General features: G+C 43.0%; 1 protein-coding gene across 3 annotated transcripts in view; it reads right to left on the reverse strand.

Moving 5' to 3' along the window:
- Positions 1 to 27,661, reverse strand: part of CTNND2 (catenin delta 2) — an 830,908-nt gene that overhangs the window by 39,882 nt on the left and 763,365 nt on the right. For all 3 annotated transcript variants that reach the window (XM_045848256.1, XM_045848255.1, XM_045848257.1), the window contains 2 exons: positions 6,923 to 7,133; positions 1,528 to 1,612 (listed from right to left, as the gene is read on the reverse strand). In XM_045848256.1, the coding sequence (XP_045704212.1) occupies positions 1,528 to 1,612; positions 6,923 to 7,133 (296 nt within the window). The remainder of the gene's footprint in view (positions 1 to 1,527; positions 1,613 to 6,922; positions 7,134 to 27,661) is intronic.

Raw genomic sequence — 27,661 nt, forward strand, 5'->3', positions numbered from 1 at the left:
TTCATGGAGCTTCTGGAGCCACTGATTCAGAGCAACTGGCTCCTTTCTAATTCATAGCGAGCCCTTCATGTCCCCGCTGCCTGTTCAGCTGCAGGACCCTGCCCTGGGAGGGGGCTCACTCGCTGCTGGAGGAGTCCAACCAAGAACTTCCCAGGGGTGCCTGGAGATGAGTTTCAGGGAAAACAAGATGGAACCCAAAGCATGTGAGACGAAGGGCTTATCCTAACATGCAAAATCTTAGGAGAGGATATAATTAATCTAGCATGCTCCTCCCACACTGAAGTTTGCAATCTCTGTTTCAACTTAATGATACTTCCTTTTAGGGAATAAGGAAAATTTTAGAAGAGAAATACTTAGGCTAAGCTTCATAAACTTGAAGTGCAAAGTAGGAGTACTTAAGGGAAACAGAAAGGACTTGGGGAAATCTAGAAATAGACTCTAAGTTAGTAGAACCAGCTGTTAAATATTTACATTTCCCTATCGGCTTAGAAAAAGACAAATTTCTCCTCTGGCAAGATGGGTTCTGCTTTCTCTGATGTGAGCATCTCGTTGCTGCCCACCAGCCCCAGCCCAGGGCTGGCAGGCTGGGGAGGAGGGCAGGGAGACAGGCTCCCCCTCCCGCTCCCTGCAGGCAGCCAAGGGGCTGCCAGGAGGCACGTGGGGCAGTGGCTGATGGAAGCCCGTTCCCCTCCCCCTGCCCTGCTCATGTGTTCTGAATCTCTACAGAGATCACAAATGTTCTCCACCCCTGCGATCACCAATCATTTCAACTACCCGTGTTTGCTGGTCTGGTAACAACAAAACAACTTCTGGGAAACATTAAAGGGCTCTTCCCTCCAAACCAAATAAGAGAAGTTATGCATACATTTTTAGCAGCAATTGGAAATGAGGTGTAGAAACTAGTGACATTTTTCTCTTCAGGCTTTATTTGTAAACCATGTTGGGGATGAAGATTCCTTTGAGATGTATGATAAAAATTCCTGCCTGCCTTGCTCGATGGTGCTAAATGAGTGGCCAGCCTGTTCCTTGCAATCTGCAGCGGCAGAGGGTGGGAACATCAGCCCCTTATTCCCCCCACCGTGACCTGGGGAAGGTTGGGCTTGGGCCTCCTGGGCTGCAACACTCCAACTTCCTGAACTGCTTTTTCTATTTCTTTCTGTTTCCTCTCCATAATTACTGGTTGACTTTTTTTTTTTTTTGCAAAATCCTTTAGTTCATTAATTTCTAGTTTATCATAAAATATGGAAGCTCAGGAAAACAAGCTTATTTTCTTTCTGATAAGATGATCCAGGGTATGGCCCTGTGAGTGTGGATCTGTCCAGTCCAGAAAGTTCATGAATCTTTGTGTATATTTAGGGGACACTTAGTGGCTTTTCTGCTTTGTCAGTGATTCTCTTGTTTTAGTTATGCAGGCTGTGGGATAAGTGCCCTCCACCTCGAGGATGCATCTTAATGTGACCAGCTATTATATCTTTTGGCTGAGGGCTTACGTATTGTTCATGAGTGACATGGTAAAGCAAGCCTTACCTTTTTGTAGAGACTCCTCAGGTCTCGGTACTGCCACATGCTGTTTAGGACCTGAGATGCGGCCTTGACCACTTTCGGAGAATGTCTGGTAAAGAAAAGACAGGACATGCAAGATGGTGAGTGGACACCGGCTTGTCAGGAGAAGGCATGAATAAGCATCCTCCTGGCTTTCTAGCTCTGTTCCTCTCAGCCTGGGGAGGACAAGGGATTGACTGTCCACATTCTCCAAGTTCATTCTCATCAACACATCCCTGAAGGTGAGAGAAAGGAGTGCACCATAATCTGGAAAAGAATGCTCGAAATGCAAACAGAAGAGTGCATTCAATCACAAAGCAAATTTAGCATTGGGCTACGAGATAGAACAGGAGAGAAAAGCAGTGATTAGGAAGGGCCTGTACTAGGCTTTTCACAACAGCATTGTGTACGCCCCCAGCAGTAAGATGGACAAAGATGTTCATTTTCTCTGCTGAAGCATCGGAGCACACCCAGTGTTCACCCTGCACACCTGCCTGACTGAGAGGACTTGCTCTTCATCTGCTGCCAATGCCACGGACAAGAGACTGGCAGTGCAGGCAGACGTGCACATGCATGTGCATGTCTACAGATGGAGAGAGAAGCCTCCATAGTAAAACCCTTCAGACAATCACAGTTCCATCCCGTGGGCCATAGTGAGAAAGTAAGGTGACGTAAACCTTTGGACTGGTGGTTCTTACCATTTTTTTTTTTTGTTTGAATCATGGCTTTGAAGTCCCTGAGAAATGATAGCTAAATATTTTGCCTTTTGGTTCAGTGCCAGTCTATATCTCAAAATGACACTAGACCAATAAATCTGTGTTGATGTAATTTTATCAAATTCTTGGAAGTCACATAGACTAGTGGGGCCTGGAAACTATTAGCTACTTGTGGATTCTTCATTCTAACAGGCTGGTTCCACAAGCAGCTGCCCAAGTCTAGCGGCTGCCATTGACGCTAGGCCTGTATCAGGGGTTGGCACACTTTCTTTATAAAGGGTCATGTAATAAATATTCTTTGCTTTGGGGGCCATGTGATTTCGGTTGCAGCTACTGAACTCTGCCGTTGCAGCTTGAGAGGAGTCATCAATCATACATAAATGAACGATGTGGCTGTGTTCCAATCAAGTGTAATTTACAAAAGCAGGTGGCGGGCAGGACCTGGCCCATGGGACCTGGCAATTTGCCGACCCCGGTCTATCTGAATGGGGACTCCCGGAGTCGCACAGGCTAGAACCACCCCTGAAGCTAACCCACGGGGCCAGCGGCCCCCTGGGCCTCTGACAGAGAATATCTGTACTGAGACCAAAAATGCCTTTCAAATAAAGTGGCCTTTGAAATATTAGAAAGCAAGCAGATGGTGAGATGGGCTCAAGCTGAGGCTGGATCTGAGAGCCAGAGGAAAGGGATGTTGTGAGGACGAGCATTTTGTAATGAAATGACGATCTGCTCACACACGGCCGATTTCATGTGTGCTCTTTTCCTGGATCTTCACGCTTGCAATTTAGACCAACTAAGGTGTCCTCCTCCATTTATTTACTGGTAGCAGTAACTGTCGCTCTTTCTATTATTGTTACTGAGACGGAATTCTGCTTTGGCTGTGTTGGAAATCTATCTGTTATATCACATACTTTAAAAAAAATGTAGAGTTCTTATAAATTCCACTTTTTTCTTTACAAAAGATGAATTATGTTTAAGTAACAGGTATGTTTTCTTTTTACTAAAATGGATGGTTGCTGAATGATTTTGTGATTTATGCTAGTACCATGCTGTAAATGTAATATTAAATCCTTTTGACTTAAAGGAAGAGACTTTTAGATCTTTTCCCAGATACAGATACAGATACAGGTACATTTTAATCTTATACAGCCAATGCTGAGCAAAGATAGAGTGCTATGTTTTGCTGTGTTTTATCATTGTTAGCTAGATATTTATCCAGGGCAATAATCAAAAGCTGTAGAGGAACACATAGTAATATTCAGGGAGTGATAATGCAGTTGAAACCTACAGGGGTGGGCAAAAGTAGGTTTACAGTTATCAGAATGGGAAACACAGAGTTTATTCTTGTATTATTATTTATTCTTATATTATACATTTTTCCATTTGAATAACTATAAGCCTACTTTTGCCCACCTCTGTATTAAGTATGCAAAAAAATCTCTCTGACACAGTGTAATTTTTTGTTTCTACTTCTTCCTTAGTTACAAAACAGAGACTGTGCATGTGTAATGGAGAGCAGGTTTTAACCTTTCAATTAAAATGCCAGCACAGCTCAGTGTTATAATAAGACGCGAAGGTCAAAGAAACATTGCTTCCTTTTAGCCTTTAATTTTAATCCATCACTAGACTGGTACCATAGCAACTTCTACTTGAAAAACTATGACTATTGATTGAAGGACTTGAACAATTGAGTGTTTTTAATGGGACAAGTGATTATAACCTCAGCCACAACATACAGTTCCTTACTGACAAGTAGCAGTTGAGACCGTTAATGGCTTTTCTGTCTTATGACAAAATGCAGTGCCACATTCAACACTATTTCCTATATAACAGTTAAAATTAGAAAAATACAAATGTGCTTCTGAAACAGATGGATGCGACAGAATGCCCATATGGGTGTTTCAAATAATGTGCACAGAATAATATAAGTTATCAAGACTTCAAATGGTAAATATCTGACTCCTACAAGAGTCCTTAACATTTATACAATGTCTGCCCTTCACCAGCATTGTCAAATTAGGGGTGGCGGGAGATTTCGTTGGCGTGGTGGATTGTGGGTGTTCAACATGGCCATTCCAGCAGCAGGAACCCAGGACACCACTCTCGGGTTGTGTTGACAAGACACAGTGTGTCCTGCAGTTTAGACAGACTGTGACGGGCACCTTGACAGTATGACTCGTTAATATCATGGCATGTTTAAGAAATAAAACTTACAGGTATGTAAAATGGAGGACCACAGCTAGGCCCATTTTTTATCTGTGTTTTCCCATGCCATCTTAAATTTAAAAACTGGGTTTGAATTAAATGCATTTCTATAAATACTTTTTAAAGGACTATTTAAGGAGGAAAGATTTTCAAGCATTTTATCAACTAGAGTAAATTGATATTCCTCCTTTTTCTAATGATAAAATCACCCCTGATTCCAAAAATTCTGTTTTCAATAAAGAACTTTATTTTATTAAAACATGTCTAGAAGGCCATAGGGATGTTTCATTGACTGCTGTCATAACAGAGTTGAATGATAAATGGTGAGTTTGGTGCTAAGATCCAGAGCAATTATTATGGAGTCATGTTAAGAGCAGTGAGAATAATCAAATATAGGTGAGAGGTGAGGCTATCTGCAGCTCTAAAAACCTGTTTGACCCCCCAAATTGGTCACTATATAAAAAAGAGATAAACTACATGAAAGAATCAATGAAACTGATTATGCCTAGGAAGATGTTTGACTCAATTCAGTTCAACACTTCTTATTAAACACGTAAATACACTGTTCACATTGAACAAAAAAACCAAAGGAACAATGAGATGCAATCGGTGACTACTCTATACAGAAATTCCATTCACTTAAAGACCATTCATGGGATCACCTACAGTGAAAGAAAGTTTCCATCGACAATAATCAAGAGTGGACCCAACCTAAAGGGACCATTTTCTGGATTGGTAATGAGGAGATACACTATTTTATACATGTTTTTCTCAAATGATTTTTTTAGTTTCAACAAATAACTTTCTTCAACTGCAGGACTGATAAAAGCATCTTGTCTCTTCAAGGCCCAATTAGTGATGCTTAATGCACTAGGGTGCCCACTCAGTTGGAAGGAATTAATATATGCCAAACCACCCCCCAAAGTATTTTCTTGTAATCCCAAGAAAATGCTTTAATCTTTAAATGTCTTGTGATTACAGACAAATATGTCAGAGTGTTTTTGTGAACTGTGGTTTTATCGTGTGTGTATGTATGTTTGCTTATAAAAGCATTAACATATCAAGTTCTTAATATTCAAAACAGGTAAGCATTTTAATGAGAGTCTCCAAGGGTCTGCTGAAGCTATATAAAGAAGAAAACCATGTGGTTCACTGCCTATGCAGAATAGCATTTTATTGTAAGTACAATATCATAAGATATCATTCAAGTCAACTATCTATACTGCACAGTTATTAGAGTCCTATGGGGCTTCTCTGCTTGATGCAGAAAAGTATTGAAATCCTAACAGTGATCTGTTGATTGAAACTATTTGGAGGTCTCAGGGTGCTTAAACATAAGCCCCAAAACTTCATTTAGAATACAATGATAATATCCCGAATTAAATGAAATAACAGGAGAATTTTCAAAAAGTCTCGAAGTGCATCTCTCACAGCCTTTAATAACCAAAGATAAATTATTAGCACTTAGATGTGAAGGAACGGGGAGGGGTCAGGGGATGAAGAGTCAAGGAGCAGGCCCTCGATAACCAAAGGTTTACCCTTTTAATCTTACTTGATTCCATTGAGGGACTCGCAGGAGGCGAAATTTAATTAAGTTTAGTGAATGCTTCTGTAAAATTGGCAGCTCTGATACACTGACACTCTGGCTTGTGAGGACGTTTTTTAGTCACACATAGTGAGATGCCATTGATTCTTACGCCAGGCTGGGCGCATCCCTATTTGTGGCGTGCAGTTGCTTTTACATGGAGCCTTCCCTCTGTATTCCATCTGCATGAATGTCTTCCTTCCTCGCCGCCCTCCCCTCTACCTGGGATAGTTCTATTCATTCTTTTAAAACTTCACCATCATTTTTTCCAGGCTGTATACTACGACAGCTCCTCCCTCAGTTTTAGATTGGACAGTAGTATAGGCACAGTGACGTGTTCGATTAAATAATTTGCCCCGAATGCACACCTAGCAAGTGGGGGCGGTGCTGGTCAGGCACTGAATTCTCTCTGACTCCATCATACTCTGTCTTCTCCCCCTACCCACCCTGCATGATGACACACTATGCAGAGCTGAAGAGGCAAAGAGCAAAAGGATGTAGATACATCATCAACACTTGGACCTGCAACCACAGAGGAAAACTACCACAGAATGCCTTCATGCATCCGGGTCAAGCTGGTTGTTTCTCCTGTGCTGGAGGAACACACTAGTGTATGCATGCTGGGTTTCCAAGTCTACCTTGCCATTATCTCAGTAGTCAACCAACTCATGAGTTCTTAACCAAATCGAAATTACTAGTAAGACCAGCTTTCACTCTGGGGAGGAAGACTGGACTGTTTTTCTTCTCTTGATGATCAGAGACAAATGCTTTTCAGTGATGTTCAGTAGTGTTACCCATAACCAGGGGCCGTGGGGCGCACTTAGAATCCATTCTGCCAATACAAATTCTATGGTGAAGTCGCCATCTGACTTACTTATCTCCTTTGCTTTTGGAGATGCCAACCAACTTCTCGATGCCGCCCGCATCCCGTAAGGCCTTGGCGTTCTCCATGTTCTTGGTGATCACTTCGTGCAGGGTGCAGCAGACTGCGGTCACCGTGTCATCCGACATGGCCTTGCTTGCTGCGTTGTTGCTGTTGTTCCCGCCTGGGAGCCTGTGGACCAGGTCTCGCATGGCATATTTGCCTTTGGGAAAAAATAAAGGGAAGAGTTGAAATGAGGTCAAAATGGAGGAAAAGGGTAGAGAGACAAGTGGGAATAGGGGAGAAAAAGAAACACAGGAGCAAGATTCATGCAATATTGTTAGTTTTCCCACCACTGACTACTTTCCGTTGGGTGACTGGGACCACACACAGGGAACACAGTATTTCCTCATGGTGAATGAATGGGCTTCAGTTCCAGGTGGATGTGGAATGGAACCTTTGGGCAAGTTATTTCATTGCCTCTTTCATAGACTGCAGCTTTGTACATTTGTAAAGCACGAACTATAATGGTATATATCTCACAAGACTGTTGTAAAGATTGAATCAGTACCTATGTGTAAAGCATTTAATGCACAAGGATTACTGAGGATGCAGGACTCGATCAACATTAACAACTAGTAGCTTCCTACGTGGCATTCACAGAAGTCCAGAAAACATGATAATTATAACACAGCCTTAAAAATCCTTTTATGGAAGGATTTTCCATATGTTAGGACCTGTATTATATAACAAGAGTCAAAACACAACTATGTGGAGAGCATGATCTTATATATAACTTCTGTGTTCTGGCCCCTGTGAAGCAAAGAGAAACATTTGAAGTGAGGGAGAGAAGCATTACAAATAACACACAACTAGGTATCCTTCGAACTAGAGTAATTGGATGGATGATCTCCTTGTCTCAGTGACAGGATTTCATTGGATGGTTCTACCATGTAACATTTCTTAATTTGACATGTTTTTCTTCACATGAAAATAAAATAAAATCCAACTTTGCTTTCTTCATTCACTTTATCATTAATAATCTTGTGACTCCCAATGACAAAGGTACTTACAGTGACATCTTTATGGAGTACTCCTCGCTTACAAAGTACTTTAGGCATTACCAACAACCCTGTAAGACAATTAATGCATCCCACCTGCAGCTTCCAATTCTGTCCCATTAACTTACTCCTGGAACTAAGCAAACCAGTGCCTGTAGCAAAGTTGGCTGTTCTTGAAATTGTCAAATGAAACTGGCCCAGGTCCAAAGTTAAATCCCTTCCTTGTCTTTCATCCCCCATTACCCATATTTAGCCAGCACCTAAAAACGATTTGAAATGTTTTACCCTCCGTGCATGTCTGTGAAGGATAGCCTCTTTAAGTTGTTAAATTTTCTGGCGCTTGATGCCTGGGGAGAGGAAAGGGAGCCCCTTGGGAGGAGGCAATGATATCTTAATTTCATGCAGGAATAAATAAAACATAGGCACTTGTAATTTGGGTGTCTGCTCTTATTCTATCTATGTATAGGTGGTTTATTTTAGCTTGAACAAAAAATGCTGATGTCTAAATTACTGAAATAGGCAAGTGTCTTCATTCTCTTCATGATAGCTGAGAAACATGTGACAAAGATGTTTGCCTGAAAACACTTAAATGTAGTATATTTATTTTCTAATGACAGCACTTAAAATAGTTTGGAGGAGGTCCTTCATACATGGGCAGTCCTCTGAGCAAGTTGCTTTATTTATCGTTAAATCATACTCAACTCGGGCTAACAGTTTACTTCGCTGAGCTCAGCATGCTGGTGACTTTATCAGTTCATTAACCCCCACAAGCCACTGAAGACAAACCTGAGTTCCATAGGAGCTAGAAGATGGATGGGTTCTTTTTAATTTTTCTTCATAAGGGATGTGATGGAGGAAGGAATAGGAAACTACTTCAGTTGTTGTGCATACCGGGGCATTCACACTCCTGACATAGGGAAGACTGGTTTTGGGACCTTGGACATCATCAAGGTTGAAAGCAAACATGAGGACCAGAAGAGGATTCAGCTGCAGCATTTAAAAGTTTTTGTTGTTACCATCAATTTTTAAATGACAGCAGATAAATCTGAAGATGCAGTGTCATCCTTCTTGGCTTTCTAACTGGAGAGGTCTTAATGAGATACAAGGTGTCCCAGTCACATTCAGGTGGCAGGGACAGTCACTCCCCTCCACCCAGAACAGCCCCCAGTGTGCTGCAAGAACACCATCATTTTCCATGTGCTCCATGGCATGGAACACAGCAGATGCCACCGTCATATACAATCTTATACAGCATGTCAAGGAAACCCATTTGAATGAGTTTATTTCTATTATTTCCAATATAGGTCACTGGCATTTTACTAGGCAATTAGAGATTTTTCACTTAGTTTATTTATTAGCTTATTTGGAAGGATACCTTTTAATCTATACTTTGACCATCCAAGTGGAGAAACAAATCAAGTAAAATTATCCCAAAGGGCAGAAGACCGCTGGGCAAAATCTGTTAATTCTTTTACAGGCATACAATTGTTTTAGCTTTTGATTATGTTGCTGAGAAAAGCTGTCTTTTCACACTTGAATCCTATCTTTATGTGAAATTTGGGTAGCAAGAATAGCTTTTAAGTTTTCTCTTGGGTTTAGAAATTTTGAGGCTTATGCGGGGGGGAGAGAAAATAAGAAACATATTACAGCTACAAGTGACCTTGAGTGACACGCTCATGACAGGAGTTTAGAGAAATTAAATCAAACCAGGTTGCCATGGAAGGCTTGGACTGGGAAGCAGACATCTAGGATTTGTTTTATAGATCAGGGGAACCACAAAATATCGCACAAAGAAGACTCTTGTGCATCAAGACAGGTTTCAGAATAATGAGACTAAAGTGGAAGAAACAGTTTTTTTCTTGACAATAAAGCTCGCTCTCTGAGTGTCAACTGTAATTATACGCAGAACAACTCATGGTAGCTTGCGCCTACAGTTGTTCTATGCCCCATATTTACTTTATCCCCTACGTTTCTAAACCACAGAAAGAGTACCAAAGCTAATCTTGTTACCTAATAAAAAAATCTTGTCCCATTCCCAACACCATAGCTCAGGCAGGGTCTTGGTCTGACATTTGAGGTCTGAGATTTCCTCTTCTGATGTGAAAGTAGTTAATTACCTTTTGGAACCAATTCTCTTGCTTTGTCACAGTGGGGTTAAGAAAAAGTTGCCAGGCAGGTGAGCCAAACTTGAATTTTCACAGCCTAACACCATCAAGGTGATTCAATTTTTTTTGTTTGTTTTGGTATCAAACAGAGAAAGGGATGGAGATTAAATTGTTCTTGAGGGCAAACAAGGGGAGTGGCTGTGCCACCAGGGAGCTGTCTGTTTGCCAGCCTGGAGGAGAAGCTGGAGGCTTGGCATGGGCCAGGGCCACTAAAGGCACTAGAGCTCAGCAGTGCCCTTGAAATGCACGGGGACACTGTGTGGATACAGGGAGATCACAAGAGCACGGGCCTCCCCCTGTGGTTGAGGCTGGCATGAGGCTGAGGAACTCCCTGTCTTAGAATGAATTTCCAAGGCTCACAAAAGAGGCAGTGGCACCAGCTCCCAGGGCAGACTGAAGACCACCCTCCCCTTCTTCTGGATATAATTTAGTTTAAAAATAAGTAAATGATGTGACACAGACCAAAAGTCAGAGAGTGGTTCATGCTGCTGAAACCACTGAGCAGGCAACTGTAATATTTCAGGATGAAAACAACACGGACTTGTAACTACAAAGTGTTGGCCATAGGGGTGGGGCTGGGGGAGGTGATCAGGGACAGCAAAGCACCTGCGACTAAGATTCCTAAGATTCAGCTAACAAGGTTTGGGGTCCAGGGGAAAGTTGGGGGTAATGGAGAGAAAGAGGCTTGAGAAATTTCTAGCTGGGACAATGAGATGGCTGGTGAAAAGCGAGTGAATTCTAAAGTTTAATAATAAAATGAACAAATTTGATTTCTATTTTATTTTTTCACATAAAGAAAAACATGCACAATTAGTAAACATCTTATGGAAGAACCACCCAGCAAAACCCCAACAGAGAGAAAAGCAGCCCATTAGGTTGAAAAGACACTGGGATTTGTGAAAGTGAAGCGGCCGTGTGGCCCGGCCTTCATCAGGCATCAACGTGCTTCCCGCTACCCCGTCAGGTAGTCACGTCACACAAGAATGGCGTGTTCTCCCTGCGATGAAGACAAAGAAAACACAGCTCGCCAGCGCCGACCAACAGGTCACTCTGTTTTGCTCAAGTTCCCAACAGCAATGAATCTTCGGACCATTTCTTCTAAGCTATTAATCTCTACTGACTTCATTTCTGACGTCAGAACTACCGGAGATGTTATAACTGTGTAAAAAAACACCTACCGTTTCCATCAGTGATAGATGAACAGTGACCTTGCACTTTTGCCACCCTTTCCTCCCTGCATGTGTATACATTTCAAGTAGGAACAATTTCTTCTTTGTGATGCTTCTTTCTGGAAGTCTTCTGTTTGGAGTTGTTGAGCACGTGGAGGTGTCCAGATAGATCCAGGAGACCTAACAAACTGGGGCCCAACGTGGGCACTCCTTGCTGAGCTCCGGTACAGACAAGAGCTGGCGGGACTTGCATGACGGGTGACAGAGCTTTGCTTTTGCTGACTGTGTCTGCTTCCGTGTTGTTTGCTTATGACTTTGTTTCTATGTCTATTTCGGTATTGATTTGTGCACTACCACATAGCTCCCCCAGTGGTGGCCGCGATATTGAGTAGTGGTTTTATGGTCTAACCACCTGCGCTCTGTAAGGTGGCAGACAACAGACAAGTCACCTGAGTCCCTTCCTACACCGATTATTATCTCTTTGGATCATTGATAGAGTCCTCTGTACAGCTTGGTCTTTGTGGTGCACTGTTATAAACTCCAGTCTCTCAAACCAACTTTAGAAAAAAGACATTAAAAAAAATGTGAGCTGGGCCGCGTGCAGCCCTGGGTCAGGAACACCACGGCTCCTCCATCTCTGAGGTCCCGGCAGCTCTTTACGTAGCTCTTCTGTTGCTGGAGCTGATAGAATGTGCCTGTGATTTTTTGCCAAGATGCCCTAAATTTACTTTTTTTCCTTCAAATTTTTATTGTGTTCAAATACACATAACAGAAAGTTTACCATCTTATCCATGTCGAGTGTACAGTTCAGTGATGTTAAATTCCTTTTGTGCAACCACCGCTATATAGCTCCAAAACTCTTCATCTTGCCAAACCGAAACCCTGGACCACTTAAACTTTAGCTTCCCGCCCCATCCCCTAACAGCCAACACTCAACTTCCTATCTCTATGGTTTTAACTATGCAAAGTACCTCATGCAAGTGGAATCATACAGTATATGTCATTATGTGACTGATCATTTAACATAACATCCTCAAGCTTTATCCGTATTGAAATGTATCAGAATTTCCCTTTTCAAGTCTAATATTCCATCATATGTATATACCACATTTTGCTTATCCATTCTTCTGTTGTGGACACTGGAATTGCTTCCTCATTTTAGCTATTGAAACACTACTATAAATGTGGGTGTACAAATGTCCCTTCATACAAAGGAGTCTCTTGTAGCAGAAAGTGGAAGCATGTTTTTTTTCTTGAAATCTATTCTGCTGATCTCTGTCTTTTGATCAGAGAGTTTAATCCATTTGCATATATTTTAAAAATTAATTCTTACAATATTATATTAGTTTAAGGTGTCAACAAACTGATTAAACATTTATGTACCTTAGAAAGTGGTCATGATGATAAGTCCACCTGCCACCACACAAAGTTGCAATATTACAATACCATTAACTACATTCCCTGTGTGGTACGTTATATTCTATGACATTTATTTTATAACTGGAAGTTTGTAGCTCTTATTCCTTTTTACTTTCTCATTGCAGTGTTACTTAATAACAGCCAAGATATGAAAGCAGCCCAGGAGTCCATTGCCAGAGGAATGGATAAAGAAGATATGGAACATCACTTAACGATGATAAAGAATGAAATCTTGCCATTTGTGACAGCATGGATAGACCCAAAGGATGTTATGATAGGTAAAGATAAGTCCTGTATGGTTTAACTTATATGTGGAATATAAAGAAAATAAAGCAACAGAAAAAACTCACTGAAATAAATATAATCTATTTATACTTAAGATAATTATTGATAAGGAGGGACTTACCCATGTTATTTTGCTATTTGTTTTCTAAACACTTTGTATTTTTTTGTCCCTGATTTCCTGCATTACTGTCTCTTTTGTGTTTGTTTCTTTTAGTGAAATATTTTAATTCTTTATTCATTTCCTTTGGTGTGTATTCTATAACTATTTTCTTTGTGGTTACCATAGGGATTACATTTAATATCTTAAAGTTATAGCTCTCAATTTAAATGTATCCCAATTAAACTTCAGTCACATACAAAACTCTGCTCATTATAGCTCCATCCCTACCCCTTTCAATTATGGATGTCACAAAATTACATCTTTGTTGTGTGTATGAAAACATGCAATAATTGTTTTCTATGCATCAGTCTCTTAAATTATGTAGAAAACAAAATGTGGAGTTACCAACCAAAGTTACAATAATACTAGCTTTTAGACTAATAATTTAAAAAAATGCATTACTGTCTAATTAATATCATGGTGAAAACAAAAATGGAGTTACAGACTGTTCGTACAATAATACTAGCTTTTACAATTATCCATGCATTTACTTTTACTGAGAGAAATATTTCTTTATATGGCTTCTAGTTACTGTCCTTTATTTCAAACTGTGGAATTCCCTCTACCTGCAGGCCAGGTCTAGTGATGACAAACTCCCTCAGCCTTTGTTTACTTAGGAATGTCTTCATTGTTTATCCACTTCTGAAGGACCATTTGGCCAAACAGAAGATTCTTGGTCACAGTTTAGCACTTTGCAAATAAAGCCCGATGCCTTCTGGCCTCCAGAGTTTCTGATGAGAAATCTGCTTATAATCGGAGGATCCCTTGCTTGTGACGAGTCACTTCTCTTTTGCTCTTTTCAAGATCTACTGTGTTTGTCTTCAGTGATTACCTGTGTCATGGTGGGTCTCTTTGGTTTACCGTGTTTGGAGTTTGTTGAGCTTTTTGGATGTTCATATTTGTGTTTCTCATCAAATTTGGGAAGTCTTCAGGCATTGTACTTCAGATAGTCTCTCTGGCTCCTTCTCTCTTCTCCTTCCGCCACTTTCACTGCGTGCACGCTGCTTCCCCGAATGGTGACTCACAGAGGAGCCCCTTGGCTCTGCTCACTCTTCCTCAGTCCTTTCCTTTCTCTTCCTTGGACTTGACCATTTCAATTGCTTTGTTTTCAAGGTCACTGATTCTTCTGCCTGCTCAGACCTTCCTTTGAATCCCTTTGTTGAATTTTTCATGTTGATTATGGTAATTTTTAGTTCTAGAATTTCTTTTTTATTTCCTTTTAGGTTTTCTATCTCTTTCAGAATATTGTCATTTTATTTTATGTATTGTTTGCTTGGTCTTCTCCACATATTCTCTTTGATTCCTTCAGCATCTGTAAGATAATTGTTTTAAAGTCTTTGTCTAGTAGTCTGCCCCTTGGCCTTTCTCAGAGACAGGTTTTGTTGGTTTATTTTTTCCTTTGAATGGGTCATACTTCCCAGTTTTTTTGTGTGTGTGTGCCTTGTGATTTGTTCTTGTTGTTACCTGGACATTGGAATCTAGTGATGCAGGAACCCCGGAAATCAGATTCTTTCCCTTCTGTAGGTTTGTGTTTTTTGTTTGTATGTTTGCTTTTTATTGTTATATGATGTGTCCGTGCTGACGATCAGCCTGAGGTGTACACTTGAGGACTTGTTAGGTCTTTTCTGAACCTGTGCCTTTCTGTGGGCACGCACAGTGACTTTCTAATTTCCCCAAGTGCATTTACTTTTACACATCCTAATCTTCAATGTCTGGCTCCCCCAAACCATCCCCACCCCCCAAAAAGGAAAAAAATAAAGGGGAAAAACAGGTCCCCAACTCTTTCAGTCCCTGAAGGTCACTTCAGCTACAGGGAGAGGGACCTGCAACAGTGACTGCCTCTGCCTGCATCTCCATGAACAGTAGCAGCAATCAGAACACAGATTGATATTTGACAGACAGAATCCATACTGTACTGCCCACTGTGGCTCCCACAGTCTGCATGCAAGCTGCTCCATGAATGCATGCACAGCTGCCTGTCAAGGGGCTGGGGGTGAGGGGTGGGGGGCTGCTACTATGCTAAGAACTTAAAGCGACCCAAATTAACCATAATTTACTGCCCAAGGTTCCCCCTTCATTAAACTCCAGCATTCCAGAAGGGTTACATCAGCCAGTTTCTACCACTGCGATTGCTGGCTGGGGGGTGGGAGGGACAGATTCCTGGTGTTTCCCACCCACCAGCTTCTTAGGGTCCTCTCCCCAGCCTGGATTTGCTTTGATCTGTGGTTGAAGCTGTGAAAGTGAGGCACTGATTTCCTGTGATTGTGCGTCCCCAGGTAAATGTGAAAAGAGCCTTTGCCGCCTTTGGCAAAGGAAGATCGTTAGTCTTTACAATGCTCCATCCGCATCGCTCCTCTTTTATGTGGCTAGCGCCTTTTCTCATCCTTTTCTCTTTTGGGAAATGTTTGGACCTTAATGTGTCATAAAAATCTGCCACTGTGTACCTTTAGGACATCGAATATAAGCAGACAGTTTATCATGAAAGGGGAGGAAACATACAAAAAAAATCTATATTTTAAAACTGGCTTGTCTGGCTTACAGACCAAAGAGGGGAAGCATTCAAGAGGTGAAGGCATTGTTTGGTTATTGAAAAAGCTTGACTGCTTGCTTCCTTAGGAAAGCTCTGAGCATAGCGGCACTTGTATTTTGTCTTTAGGCATGAAGGACTTATATTTATTGTCCCCTAATAACTCTTTTTGAAATTGCCTTCCTCAAATCTATACTCCATAGTCAAACTATTAAAACTTTTAAAAGTATCTTTTACTTCTGAACTGTGTTTGGGGGGGTCCCAGAGTGCCGCTAGGTAACATCAAAGAGTTTTCTTCCTCACGTTATGAAGTGAGGGTGCCAGGACTAATTAGGTATGCTTGGCATTCTGCAGGTTTTTATTGGGTTTAATACCATTGTGAGAGCTGTCCTGTTTATCAAGCTTCCAATATGAAAAGAAAGGCCTGGCAAGTGAAAAACGAAAGTTCAGCCTCCACTTAATTATGACAAGTTAATGATGATCTGTCGGCAGTTATGAATCTTTCCATTGCTTAGAAGCATGCTCCCTTTCATGTTAAAGAATAGCATGATAATGGTCAAGTTTTTAAAGGAAAAGAGCCTTTTTACTCGGTGGCAATCCTAATATACTCTTTCTGTAGTAAATGAAAAAGTCTTCGAGGTTTTTCAGGGCCCTCATTGTCTAGAATATGTGCTTCCTTTCATGGTAGTCACTGACTAACTCCTTATGAAAGTTTAACTTGTCTCAGTTTTGCTATTGTTGGTTGGGGTGAGTGAGCACTCAGAGATTTTCAGCCTTATCATCAACAGGTGGTTCTAATGTTCTCTCAGGTTCATCACCAGACCCCAGCCAGAGCCATGAATCAGGAATAGGGTCTGTTGGAAGAAACATCAAAATAGTCCAATTAAAGAACCTTAAAAGGGACTCAATACTGGATACTACAGAAAATAGGTTATTAGTTACAGGTGCCCCTGTAAGGTTGAGAGCATCACAAGATGAACATCTCGGGTGACCAAGGGGTGGAATCTGCATTTCCAGAACTCATTCACTTTCAGAAACTGGACTGCTAACTAATCCAAACTTAACAGAGCAAGGATTAATTTACCTGGATTAAATTAAACAAATTTAATTGTGGCTGACCTTTTATTTTGAATTGGGCATGTTATAAAAATCTTGTTCCTTCTATTTCCTGTCTTTAATGCTTAATTTAATAGGTTATGTTATAAAAATTAGAATAAAACACTCTTTACATGGAATCCTTGTTCTAATTAATCCTTCATAATCCATAACAAGGAAATCCTTTGAAAGTTCTTAAAATAGATAAAATGACAGATTATCAGGAAAGGTCAATAATAATAATTCTGTAGGTATAACAACAAATGTTAATTGATCTGGTCCATACACTTAAAAGAACAGTTAAATAATATAAAAAAAGCCTTGACTAAAATGCTTACTTTCTTTGACCATAGATTTTCATTAACTGAACTCGAATCTGTCTTCCTTTCTAAAAGAACAACAAAAATATCAAGTCTTTATCCATGCATACATGCCACATTTAAAGGAAATATAATTTAATTAGGCATGACAACCCCATTGAAACAGCAGTGCATGTCCTATGCGGAGGTGATGCTGTAACATCTTCCCAGGACACTGCCTGGGACAGTGTGGTGTGGCTCAAGGAATCCCAGCCCTACAGGTAGCGTGGCCAGTAACACGGAGAAGTGGGAGCTGAGAGGGATGGAATAATCCCTGAATTACAGGTAATGGAGGGGAAGCCTGGTAGAAGGGACCAACAGATTTGGGTTTGTCAGGTTGCTGATCCCAGTAGATGAAATGAAAGGGAACAAAATAGTTCTGCTATATGAAGGGGCGGAAATCACAATCCTAGGAACTATATCAAGAAAACAGAAGTTAACTGTCAAGATTTATGATCACATAGCTTTAGTTCTGATAACCATGCAAACAGGTCTTGGTGAATGAATCTATACTGCTTGCTATACCTGTGTCTGCACAGCTGGGCAAATAAGGCAACACCGTCAAGTTAATAGTCACACACAACTAACGGCCACACAAACATCTGTGGTTAAATCTGTGTCTCAGGGGCAGGGCTTCAGCATTGAGAGCAGCCATGGAGAAAAGCTGGTACCTTGTTCTGCCTCCACCGTGGCTGTGTACATATCATGGGCCAGTCACAGCCTGGAGTCTGGGAAACAACAAAAGATCAGCCCAGGGGAGCAAATCAGAGAAAGAAAAAAGAGATGCAGGATCCCCTTCTAGCCTTAGTCCCAGAATGAATCTCTGAGTCATTCCCTAGCAGTTTCTGACTCCCCAGTCGACTTTATCTTGGACATTTGCAATACTGGATGATGTGATTATCTTATGAATAAAACTGTGTGTCGATTTCCTAAGTATGCGTCCCTTGCAACAATGTGTAAGGTAACTGGTCCCTTGCTCTGGATGCTTCTGTCTTCATTTCCTCCTTGCAGACTGGAAATGGTTGTGGTGACACCAGCCCTCTGGTCTAGGCATGCCTGTCCCTTGTTCTCAGGAGGGACCTGTTCATCTCCACATCCCTTGGCTCTTGCTGGAGTAGAATAAATATTTAAGAGATGCACTGATTTTTTTAAGCAATGAACCTTCCTTAATATATCGATCATTGGCTTTAATTGACTAAGGATTTATCTAAATAGAGAAAAAAAAGAGGGAAAAAAGGGTAGACTAAGACGGGATGGCTGGAGCCCAGGCGTCGGTGGCTACTGCCTGCAGAGGCTAAGCAAATTCTAGAAGAAACACTAGAGTGCCTTATGCATTTTCCCTATTAACTGTGATTTTCTTAAAACCACATACAGTCTTATACCACACAGAGGAACCTACTTCACATGCAAGGATTGGGAAGCAGTTGGTCTGAGACAATGTCTCAGGCAGTAACTCAACCCTCCAAGTAGGAATCATGTGAATCAGAATCTTATGGGTTTACAATATGCAGTAGGCAATTCTTTCTAGAGTTATTACCTCCAAACAAATAACCTATTCCATCTGGTTGGCAGGCAAAAGGAACTATGTATTTTTGAACCTTGAGACTTTGTCCAGAGGATTTCACAGAATTAGATTCTGAGAAACTCTCACATTGTCGAAGTGTTAAGAACTAAAGTAATGAATAGAAATGCAGACAAGAAGGTGACTAAAATAAGCATATTTAATTTGTATAAGAATCAGTCTTAAAATAAAAATGGCAGTTAATTAAAAGGTTCACTGGAACACCTTCTTGATATAAAGATAAATTGATTTTTAAGAAATATTGAAAATGAGGTAAGTAGCTGATATGATACAGTTTTAAATGATTTAAATAATTTGATTAAATATGAAGCAAGATAGTAAAAAAATTATCTCAACTCATTGCCTAATTTTAGCAGAAAGGAAGTAAGGGTGAAAATTTAAACATTGATTCTAGCTTCAGGGGAGACACCTAGAAGGTTTGTTATTTTTAGGTCAAGATTGCTATCTAACAAAGACCTGGGAACTCTCCTAGGACAAAAGTTACAGGAGGCAACAGTGTCTCTGAGACTTGGTGAGACCAGTATCTCTGTAGGAAAAGTTGCTTTGGGCACAGAACCTAAGGTGAGTCCTCTGGCTGCTGGGATAACGGGAATGCATCAGGCAGTGCAAGTAGCCTATCGATGACCGAGAACACTGCATTCTCTCATTCTCGCTTCTCACACCGATCCACCTCTCCCTCGAAACATAAGGTAGTTTCAGTGAAGGGCACAGAGAGAGGGAATCAGCTATAGGTTTTCTTCACGTGTGACTACTCACAGATTACATTTCAGGGTGGTTTAATGTTTTCAAGAAAAGTCACACATTCTGTGTTAGTTGCTGCTTCGGCTCTACCCAGGGGTATAAAAAGGGCAGGTACAACTTCTGATCTACGTAGAAGACAGATGCAGCCCAAAGAGGTTAAATGATGTGTGTAAGGTTACAGGGCTACCTGGTCTCTTGGCTTTGGTGCATTTCTGTGAATCTCCTGGCCAGAAATTCCTCTCTGTAACTCAGCCCCCTTCCCCTGCTCCTTGGAGCTTTTTCTGCAGGTGTAATCTTTACCACGTATATGATACCTACCCTGTTAGTCATTTTTTTTCAGTCATTCTGTAGACACTCGATGGAGTTATTTCTAGTTAGCTTCGGTATATAATTTATTTTTTCAACAATAATATAAACTGAGGACAGGATGACATCTGCTAACCTTAGGTTTACTGACAAATCAATAAGCAATTTATATGGTCTCCTTGACTACACAATGTAAGAAGATGCAATAATAGCCCTTTGATGAGAATTGCTTCCACGTTATCCTGCTGCTATTGTTACCCACCTCTAGGACAGCGAGGTATACTGGGGATACTTGTTCTACAGGATGCAGTATTCTAACAAGGGTATCACTGTATCCTAAGTGTGGGAAATGGCACCCTTGACACCCATCTCCGAGATTTACAATGTATTAACGGCAAAGTCAAGTCTGTTAGCAGACTTGCAGTTAGACAAAATCAAGCCACTCAGTGAACTTAGTTTAACCTAGAATTTCCCAAATTTACCTGAATAGAGAAATCTTTCTGTGCATGACACCCATTCCCACCCGGAGAACTGGGGTTCCGAGTGTGTGGGAGTGTATTTTCAGCACTGACTGACAGGAGCAGTTTGCCCTAGATACACCATACTCTTAAATGCGTCTGTCCTTCTGACCTCTCACCCCCACTCCCACACTGTGCTCACAGTGGGCTTCAGAAACCAGACAGACAAACCTCACAGGCGGATACATAGGTGTTCGCCTGCAATTCCATCTTCCTCGTTAATCAGTGACCAGCTTACGAAAGAATTCCCATGTAGGTTCTCAAATGGAAAATTTCATTGTATGAAATTTTGTTTCCCAGGTTGATTCTTCCTAGTATGTCCCAGCCACGCCAAGCATTGTTCTTCACTAGGCAATTCTAATTCTAATTTAAGTTTGTATTATAGGCTTATGCTGTGAAACTAAAACTTACAGGGTTTATACTTTGATGAGTTTAAAATTTGGGGGACTATGTTTGTGCTATACTAAAAAAATCAATAACTGTTATAAATACAGTGTCCTTCTACAACTGGCAGTGAAATAGGGGTGTTCATGTCAGCACCCCCACAAGCATGAGAAGACTGTGTCACCAGGTGACAGGAATGTTCAGCTCCCTTAGTCTTGTGGGGCTGCCGATGGCATTCTGCGACATGTGACTGTGTCTGAACTATTCCCAAGGTGAGGAATAAAAATAAGGCAAGGCACTAAGATAAAGAATAAAAGACCATGTAGACATAAAGGCACAAACAAAAAAAATGAGTCCAGAAGACCAAAAATGGACCAAAATTTATTTCTGCTGATCCCACTCAATGAAAATGAGGAAACATTAGCTCTGAGCCCAACTGATGGTGTGTTTAATACAAGCAACACTTGACACGGCAGAATGTGAGAAAGAAAGAAAGCTAGATGATAGGCCTTTGGCCATTTCTTTATCATAGTGAGATTTTACTCATAGCAGAGGAGGAAGATACAGTAAGTGGATGAGACTGCATGAATGACTTTAAACAGCAGGAAAATATAGACACCGAGTTTCTGTAGATCAGATACCCTAAATCCCCACAAAGTGGCTGGTGTTTGAGGTTTCTTATCTATCTCAACAGTCCCAGTTTTTGAGGACTTTAAGTATCTGTTCACCAGGTACACTATGGAGCCCAGGCAGGGAGAGGCCGTCACCCACGGTGGTCTGAGAGTAGTAGCCCTGCGAGTTGGCATCAGCCCTGCGTGGTCTTCCAGGGTGTACAGAAGTGACAGCAGCCTCTGCCCTGCAGGAATCTGATTGTCCTGGCCATCTGCTCTCACCGCAGTGCGGTTTGGTGATGGGATGTCCATTCCCTGGGTAAGGATGACTTCTTGGCAGTGTCAGCTTTTGAAATGGAAACACCACGCATGCACTTCAGGTTCTGTCCTGGTACTCTATTGAGGCGGGCTCGCTAGAATTTAAGAGGATCACCCAAAAGCCTCTGCACTGGCCTACTAACAACTTGGTTATTATTAGGCTATGCTTATGGTGAGCACCGTCACACCAAGCCAAAACGACCCAAGCCATGCTGATCCAAACTCAGCACCAGACAAAAACAATTAGGAGTCCGCATGTTTGAGGAATGCTTTCTACATACACCTCATAGCCCAGTACGAAGTATCTCTGCTACCTTACTTTCAAAGTTCACAGGATCTTCGAGTATGCTTCCAAGAATGTTTGGGCTGTTAGCCTGTTTGTCAGCATGAAGACTCAGTGGTGTTTGTGTGGCCTGACATGATTCCATTAGCTACACAGAGGTCTCCAGCAACGACTTTCCTTCCAGTGACAAACTGCAAAGGTCAAGTACAGAAACTGAGAGGTGTGGGCAAGAACTGGATAGCTGCGTTCAAGGAGGAGAAACCAGGGCTTGGGAAAGGGCACAGGATCATCTGGTGGCTTTACTTGTCTTCAAGGAAGTTGGGCCAGGGCAGAGCTGGAGACGCAATCAGGACTCCAGGGCGGTGCCCCCTTGGCCACCCTCGGTGACACTCGGGGTCTCTGCAAATGCTGCTTCTTTCTTTCCTTTTGTATTAGTTTCCTGTTACTGCTGTAGAATTTTCCACAAACTGGGTGGCTTTAAAAATTAGAAATTTATTTTTTCACAGTTCTCGAGGGCAGTTTGAACTTCAGGTTTGGCAGGGCTGTGCTTGTTCTGAAGGCTCTAAGAGAGAAGCTGCTTTGTTGGCTTCTGTTGGCTTCTGGCATTTACTGACTTGCGGCTGTGTCCCTCCGAGTCTGCCTCCATCTGTACATGGCCTTTCTCCTCGGTGTACCTGTGGCATCTCGTCTTCTGTCTCCTGGAAGGACCTTTGTCATTGGATTTAGGACCCATCTGGGCAATCCAGAATGTTTGGGCTACAAGATCCTTAATTACCTCTGCAAAGACCCTTTTCCCAAATGAGGCCACATGCGCACATTCCAGGGACTGTGATGTTGACATAGCTTCTGTGGTGCCACCATGCGGCTCACCACACCTGTCTTCCCTTCTCCCTGCCAATGATTTTTCTTAAAGCGTGTTCCTTTACCCTTTCTCTCCTCTTTCCTTTCCTTCCTGTGTAGTTAGAGATGCAGGAGTGTCGTCCCTGCTGGTTGTAGCCAGAAAGGTTAAATGGCTAACCCTCGCTGGGTGGTAAAGGGCAGAGTGGCTGCTTGCTTACAGTTCATGGGACTGCTCGGGGTGGAATGGGATAGAAATGGAGGTGTTGCTGTTTAATAGGTGGGATTGTGTCTCCAACCCAGTCTCCCTCTATGTTGAAGTCCTAGGTCCCATAACATCAGAACGTGGCCTCATCTGGAAATGCGCTCATTGCAGATGCCATTAAGTTAAGGTGGGGTCATACTGGAGCACAGTAGGGCTCAAATTCAACATGACTGGTGTCTTTGTGAAAAGGAGAAATCTGGAAATGGACACACACACACACAAGGAGAGCACCGTGTGAGCATGAAGGGGGCAATCAGGGTAGTTAGTGCTTTGGTAAGTGGAGAAATGACAAAGATGGCCAGCGAACCCCCAGAAGCCGGGGGAGAGACTGGGACACATTCTCCCTCACAGCCGTCAGGAGGGACCAACCCTGCTGGCACCTTCTAGCCACCAGGCCCATGAGACAATAAACACCTGTTGTTTCATCTGTCTGGTTGGCGGTACTTTGTTACTGCCACCCTAGCAAATAAACACACCGCGGCATTCGGGTTTGGGTCCATGCTCAGTGCAGCTACTTTGGAGAGGAGACCACAAAATAATAGTGAGTTAACTTTTCCTTTCTTTGACAGATATGCATATATCATCAGTCCTACATAATTCCATATTAATTGTCATTCCATTTTTAGCACACTTAGAAGTCTCCTTGAATGACATCCCTACTTTCTAGGTCTCTAAAATGTAAGATTAGCGTTTAAAACAAATTAAGCAAAAGCAAACATTACTTTGGTAAAAGTGATGGTTTTCAGGCCACAGCGCCGCCACTAGATTCCGCCTTGTCCTGGGCTGTTAAAAACAAGTCCCTTTGCGTTCCCCGGAGTCCACTGAGCGCAAACCCGCACTGATGCCAGTCTCTCCAGAAAGTCCCAACCAGCAGCAGGAAGCCCCGGTGGTTTAAGGGGGACAACATTACTGGGAAGGTGAATTAAAGTTTAAAATTCTGTCATAAGGTGCTCCTGTCAACGGACTTGCCTTGGGAATTTCAGGAGAGTTCATGACACAGGTGTTGCTGGCGCTGATGCCCCTGTGGAGAAGGCGCGGCTGTCTCAGGGAAGTGGGTTCGTGCGCGGGGTGCAGGGTCCCTGCCTTGGAAATGAAAGGTGACCTGCCCACGGCACTCTGCTTCTTCCAGAGAAGCAGGGGAAACGGTCAGAACACACCCTCCCCGGACCAGCAGGATGATGTCACAACCAGGGATCTGGCACATTGGTTCTGAAGAATACAGAACGTAAGGGACCTTGCACATCCTCGACCACCAACAGCAACCACAAAAAAATACGTGGGTTTTTTATTTGTTTGTTTTCCCATGTGAAAGGCATCGTGCTGAGCTCTGGGTTTACAAAAAGGCAAGCGATTACCCACCAAGGGTTTGTGTAATGGAGGGAGGGACAAGACATACGTCTATTTAGGGGTATGGAGGGTATGGAAAGCATACATACATACTATGACTGCATTCACTGGGAAGTCAGTACAAACAGAAACATCAATGTGGTTCACTGCCTGATTCTACAGTATTGTTAGAGTGGGCAGTCAGCTATTACCAACAAGGAGAGAGCCAAGGGAACCGGCCATCTGATTAAGGCAGACTAACCAGGAAAGGAAGCTTCACAGTCACTCCTGGCATCTGAGTCGGCAGGAAAGACACTTTTCAGTCACCCCAAAAGGCAGTTGTTCTGCCAGATGAACAGGGGAAGGAGAAAACAGCGAGGGGGGATTCCTTCCACTGAGTGCACGTGTAGTAGAAGCCAAGATATTGAGCAAAGCAGGGGAGGGGACTAGCCTGGGAAAATCTGGGCGAAAGATTGGACAGGATAAGGGCACAAAACCCTGGAAGATCCAGAGAAGGGGTTGGATGGGGGAGGGCACAGGTACAGCCCCAGGAAATGCCAGGAGAGTGGATAGTTTGAAAGAAAGCCTGGCCTTTCTCCAAATCCAAGGAAATGAATGAAAGTTAGACAAAGAACCCAGTGCATCCTGCCCTTGGAGCGTGCCATGCCCTTCTCTCAGCACACACTTTTTGCCTTCTTTTCTCCTAGACTCTAAGGCTCCCCCACGAGACTTGCAACCAGGGAGCAGTGAGCAGCAACAGAGGACTCCGCTGTAGCCTCTGTCACTTCCTTTCACACAGCCGCTACTATAGCCTGCCCGCTCTGCCTCTCCCAGGAGGGTGTGCTAACTCTCACTCTAATAAATCTTGCCACTATCGCTTAAAATCCACCTATGTGTGTGTGTCCCTGAAATTCTTTTCCTGTGACACCACAGAAGAATCCTATTTCCAGACCATGTTGGGGCATCAGCTCTGGTCCCAGTCCTCATTCAGTAACAATATGCAGCTGAAGATGCCTCCACAGCTGCAACTCCGTTACATTTTTGTCCTTGTACATTTAAACTGGGATCATGTACCTGTGTGTGTCACTCTTCTGCTGACCACATGCATGCCTCCTGCCCCCCATCAGTTACCAGATAAACACAGGCTCTTGGGCCTGGTGAACAGGGCCCTGCAGGTCTCAGGAGTCTCTCTCTTCTCACCCTGAGCCCTGCTTAGAGTGGGCAGTTAGTTATTAACAAAAAGGAGAGAGCAAAGGGCACTAGCTCCCTGCACAGGAGTGGGGGCACTGGGGTTTATCTCCTATTGTTCTTGTTTCCTGTGCTGTTCTCTTCTTTGTCTGGTTAACACTGACTTCTCTAGGCTCAGCTCAGGGTTCACAGCATTCAGGAGGGCAGTCCTAAATCCCCTCCTCTGAGGCTGCTTTAGCCACCCCGCCCCCACCATCAATCCAGGCCTCTCTCTAACAACATGCACAAGAGGGTCTGCTCACCCAGTGACCTCCTGGAAGCAAGGGGTACTGGTCCTGTCACCTGAGCTCCTAGTACCTAGGACCGGCCTGGGTCAAGGTAGGCATTCCACAAACACTGCACTCAATGATGCCTCGTCCAAACTCTGTGTCTACAAAGGGGCTATAAACAAACACACCAGAGCCCTGCTCAGACCCAGCTGCTGCAAATAGCATCCCGGGGCGGTATCAAACTGAAGCATGAACTGTACTCCCCTAGTAGAGGTAACTGCTTCCAGAGACTTGAATGATCTCTAATGCTGGTCAGCTCTAAGTTTAATGTTATGCTATTTTATTTTCACTATAAAGTCTTGCATGTTACATCTTTCAGTAATGAATTTGGTTGTCTGGGAAACCAGACAGCTGGGTGGAGAGAGAAATGACTTGGAGAGAGCTGGCCTCAGAAGTGTTTCTGGATCATTTTCTCATGGTGCAGGCATCTGCGCCATGGCCATGGACGCACAGACACACGTGAGCTGATGGAACCGAGCCACCCAGCATCACTCCTAGGGGGAGGGCAGGGAGAGGGAGGGGGCTTGAGCATGATGAGAGGACGCAGTGGGAACACTTGTGTGTGGGGGGTGTCACATCTGTGCTGTTTCCAGCTATTTTTATTGGCCACCAAGGGTAGTACTTTAGTGGGTTTCCTAGAAGTGATGATTTTCAGAATTGTCAGAAACAGATAAGAAAGAACAAAGCGGTTGTGCGTGGGGAGATGGGATTTGTCAGGTTCCCGGGGCTTCTTGGGAGACGCCTGCACAGGATCTGGAGCAGGTTTCCTCGACTTCAGCACTCCTGATATTTGGGGGTTTGGACCCTGCTTCACTGTGGGCGTTTGTCCTGAACACTGTGGGGTGGTTTGAAGCACCCCTGGTCTCTACACACTGCATGCCAGCAGCCAATTCACCACCCACGCTAAGTGTGATGAGAAAAATTGTATCCCGAACTGCCCACCATCCCCTGGGGGGAAATGCCCCTGGGTGAGAGTCACTGCCCTAGAGATTCACAGTAAGGAGAGATCCGCTGTCTTAGCCTGGGCTGCTGCAACCAAATACCGCTGCCTGCAAGGCTTAACCAATAGACATTTGATTCCAACAGTTCCAGAAGTCTGGACTCCAAGATCAAGGCGCTGGTAGATTACATTCCTGGTGTTCCAGGCTGGTAGACAGCACTTTCTGCGTGTTCTCATGTGGCCTTTCCTCGGTGCCTGTGTATGGAGAGGAAAATCTCTCTCTCTCTTCCTCTTCTGACAAGGGGAAACCTTGGTGAGGGTCTCACCCTCAAGATACAACGTAACCTGATCGCCTTCCAAAGGCCCCATCTCCACATGCCTCCCCACCAGGGGCTAGGGCTTCACCATGCAAATTTTGGGGGAAGGCAGAAATATTCACCTCATAACATCAGGAAGCTGTGGGAAGTGGGTGAAGGTAAGTCACTTTCTGAAAGACATAGGACAGTCGTGTCGGGCAGCTGAAGGGACGATTCTTTCTGCCAAAGTTTCCTCATGTTTTCTCTGAACTTCTCACTTCTCCTCAGTAACCTCATAAGCCCTGGGAACTTCATGCCTCCTGGGCTTTGGGAGCTTTTGTGTGATTAGAGGGGAAGACAGGGGATGTGATTTGGTGTAACTGACATAATACAAATTGCTTGTCAAATTTCCCCTGTCACTTGTCTGCAGAGTGCAATGGTGAGAACATGCACGCAGAGAAAAATAAATGCCTAAACTTGCGCTGGCATGGACAGTGTACTAACTTTCAACCTGGCAAATGAAAATGTAAGACTTGTCAAGTGTGTAATGATAAGTTCCTCGCTCACCAGAGGCAAGGCGAGAGCAC

This window comes from Phyllostomus hastatus, unplaced genomic scaffold, assembly GCF_019186645.2.
Source record: "Phyllostomus hastatus isolate PE091 unplaced genomic scaffold, TTU_PhHast_1.1 phas_contig_58, whole genome shotgun sequence".
Taxonomy (NCBI): Eukaryota; Metazoa; Chordata; class Mammalia; order Chiroptera; family Phyllostomidae; genus Phyllostomus; species Phyllostomus hastatus.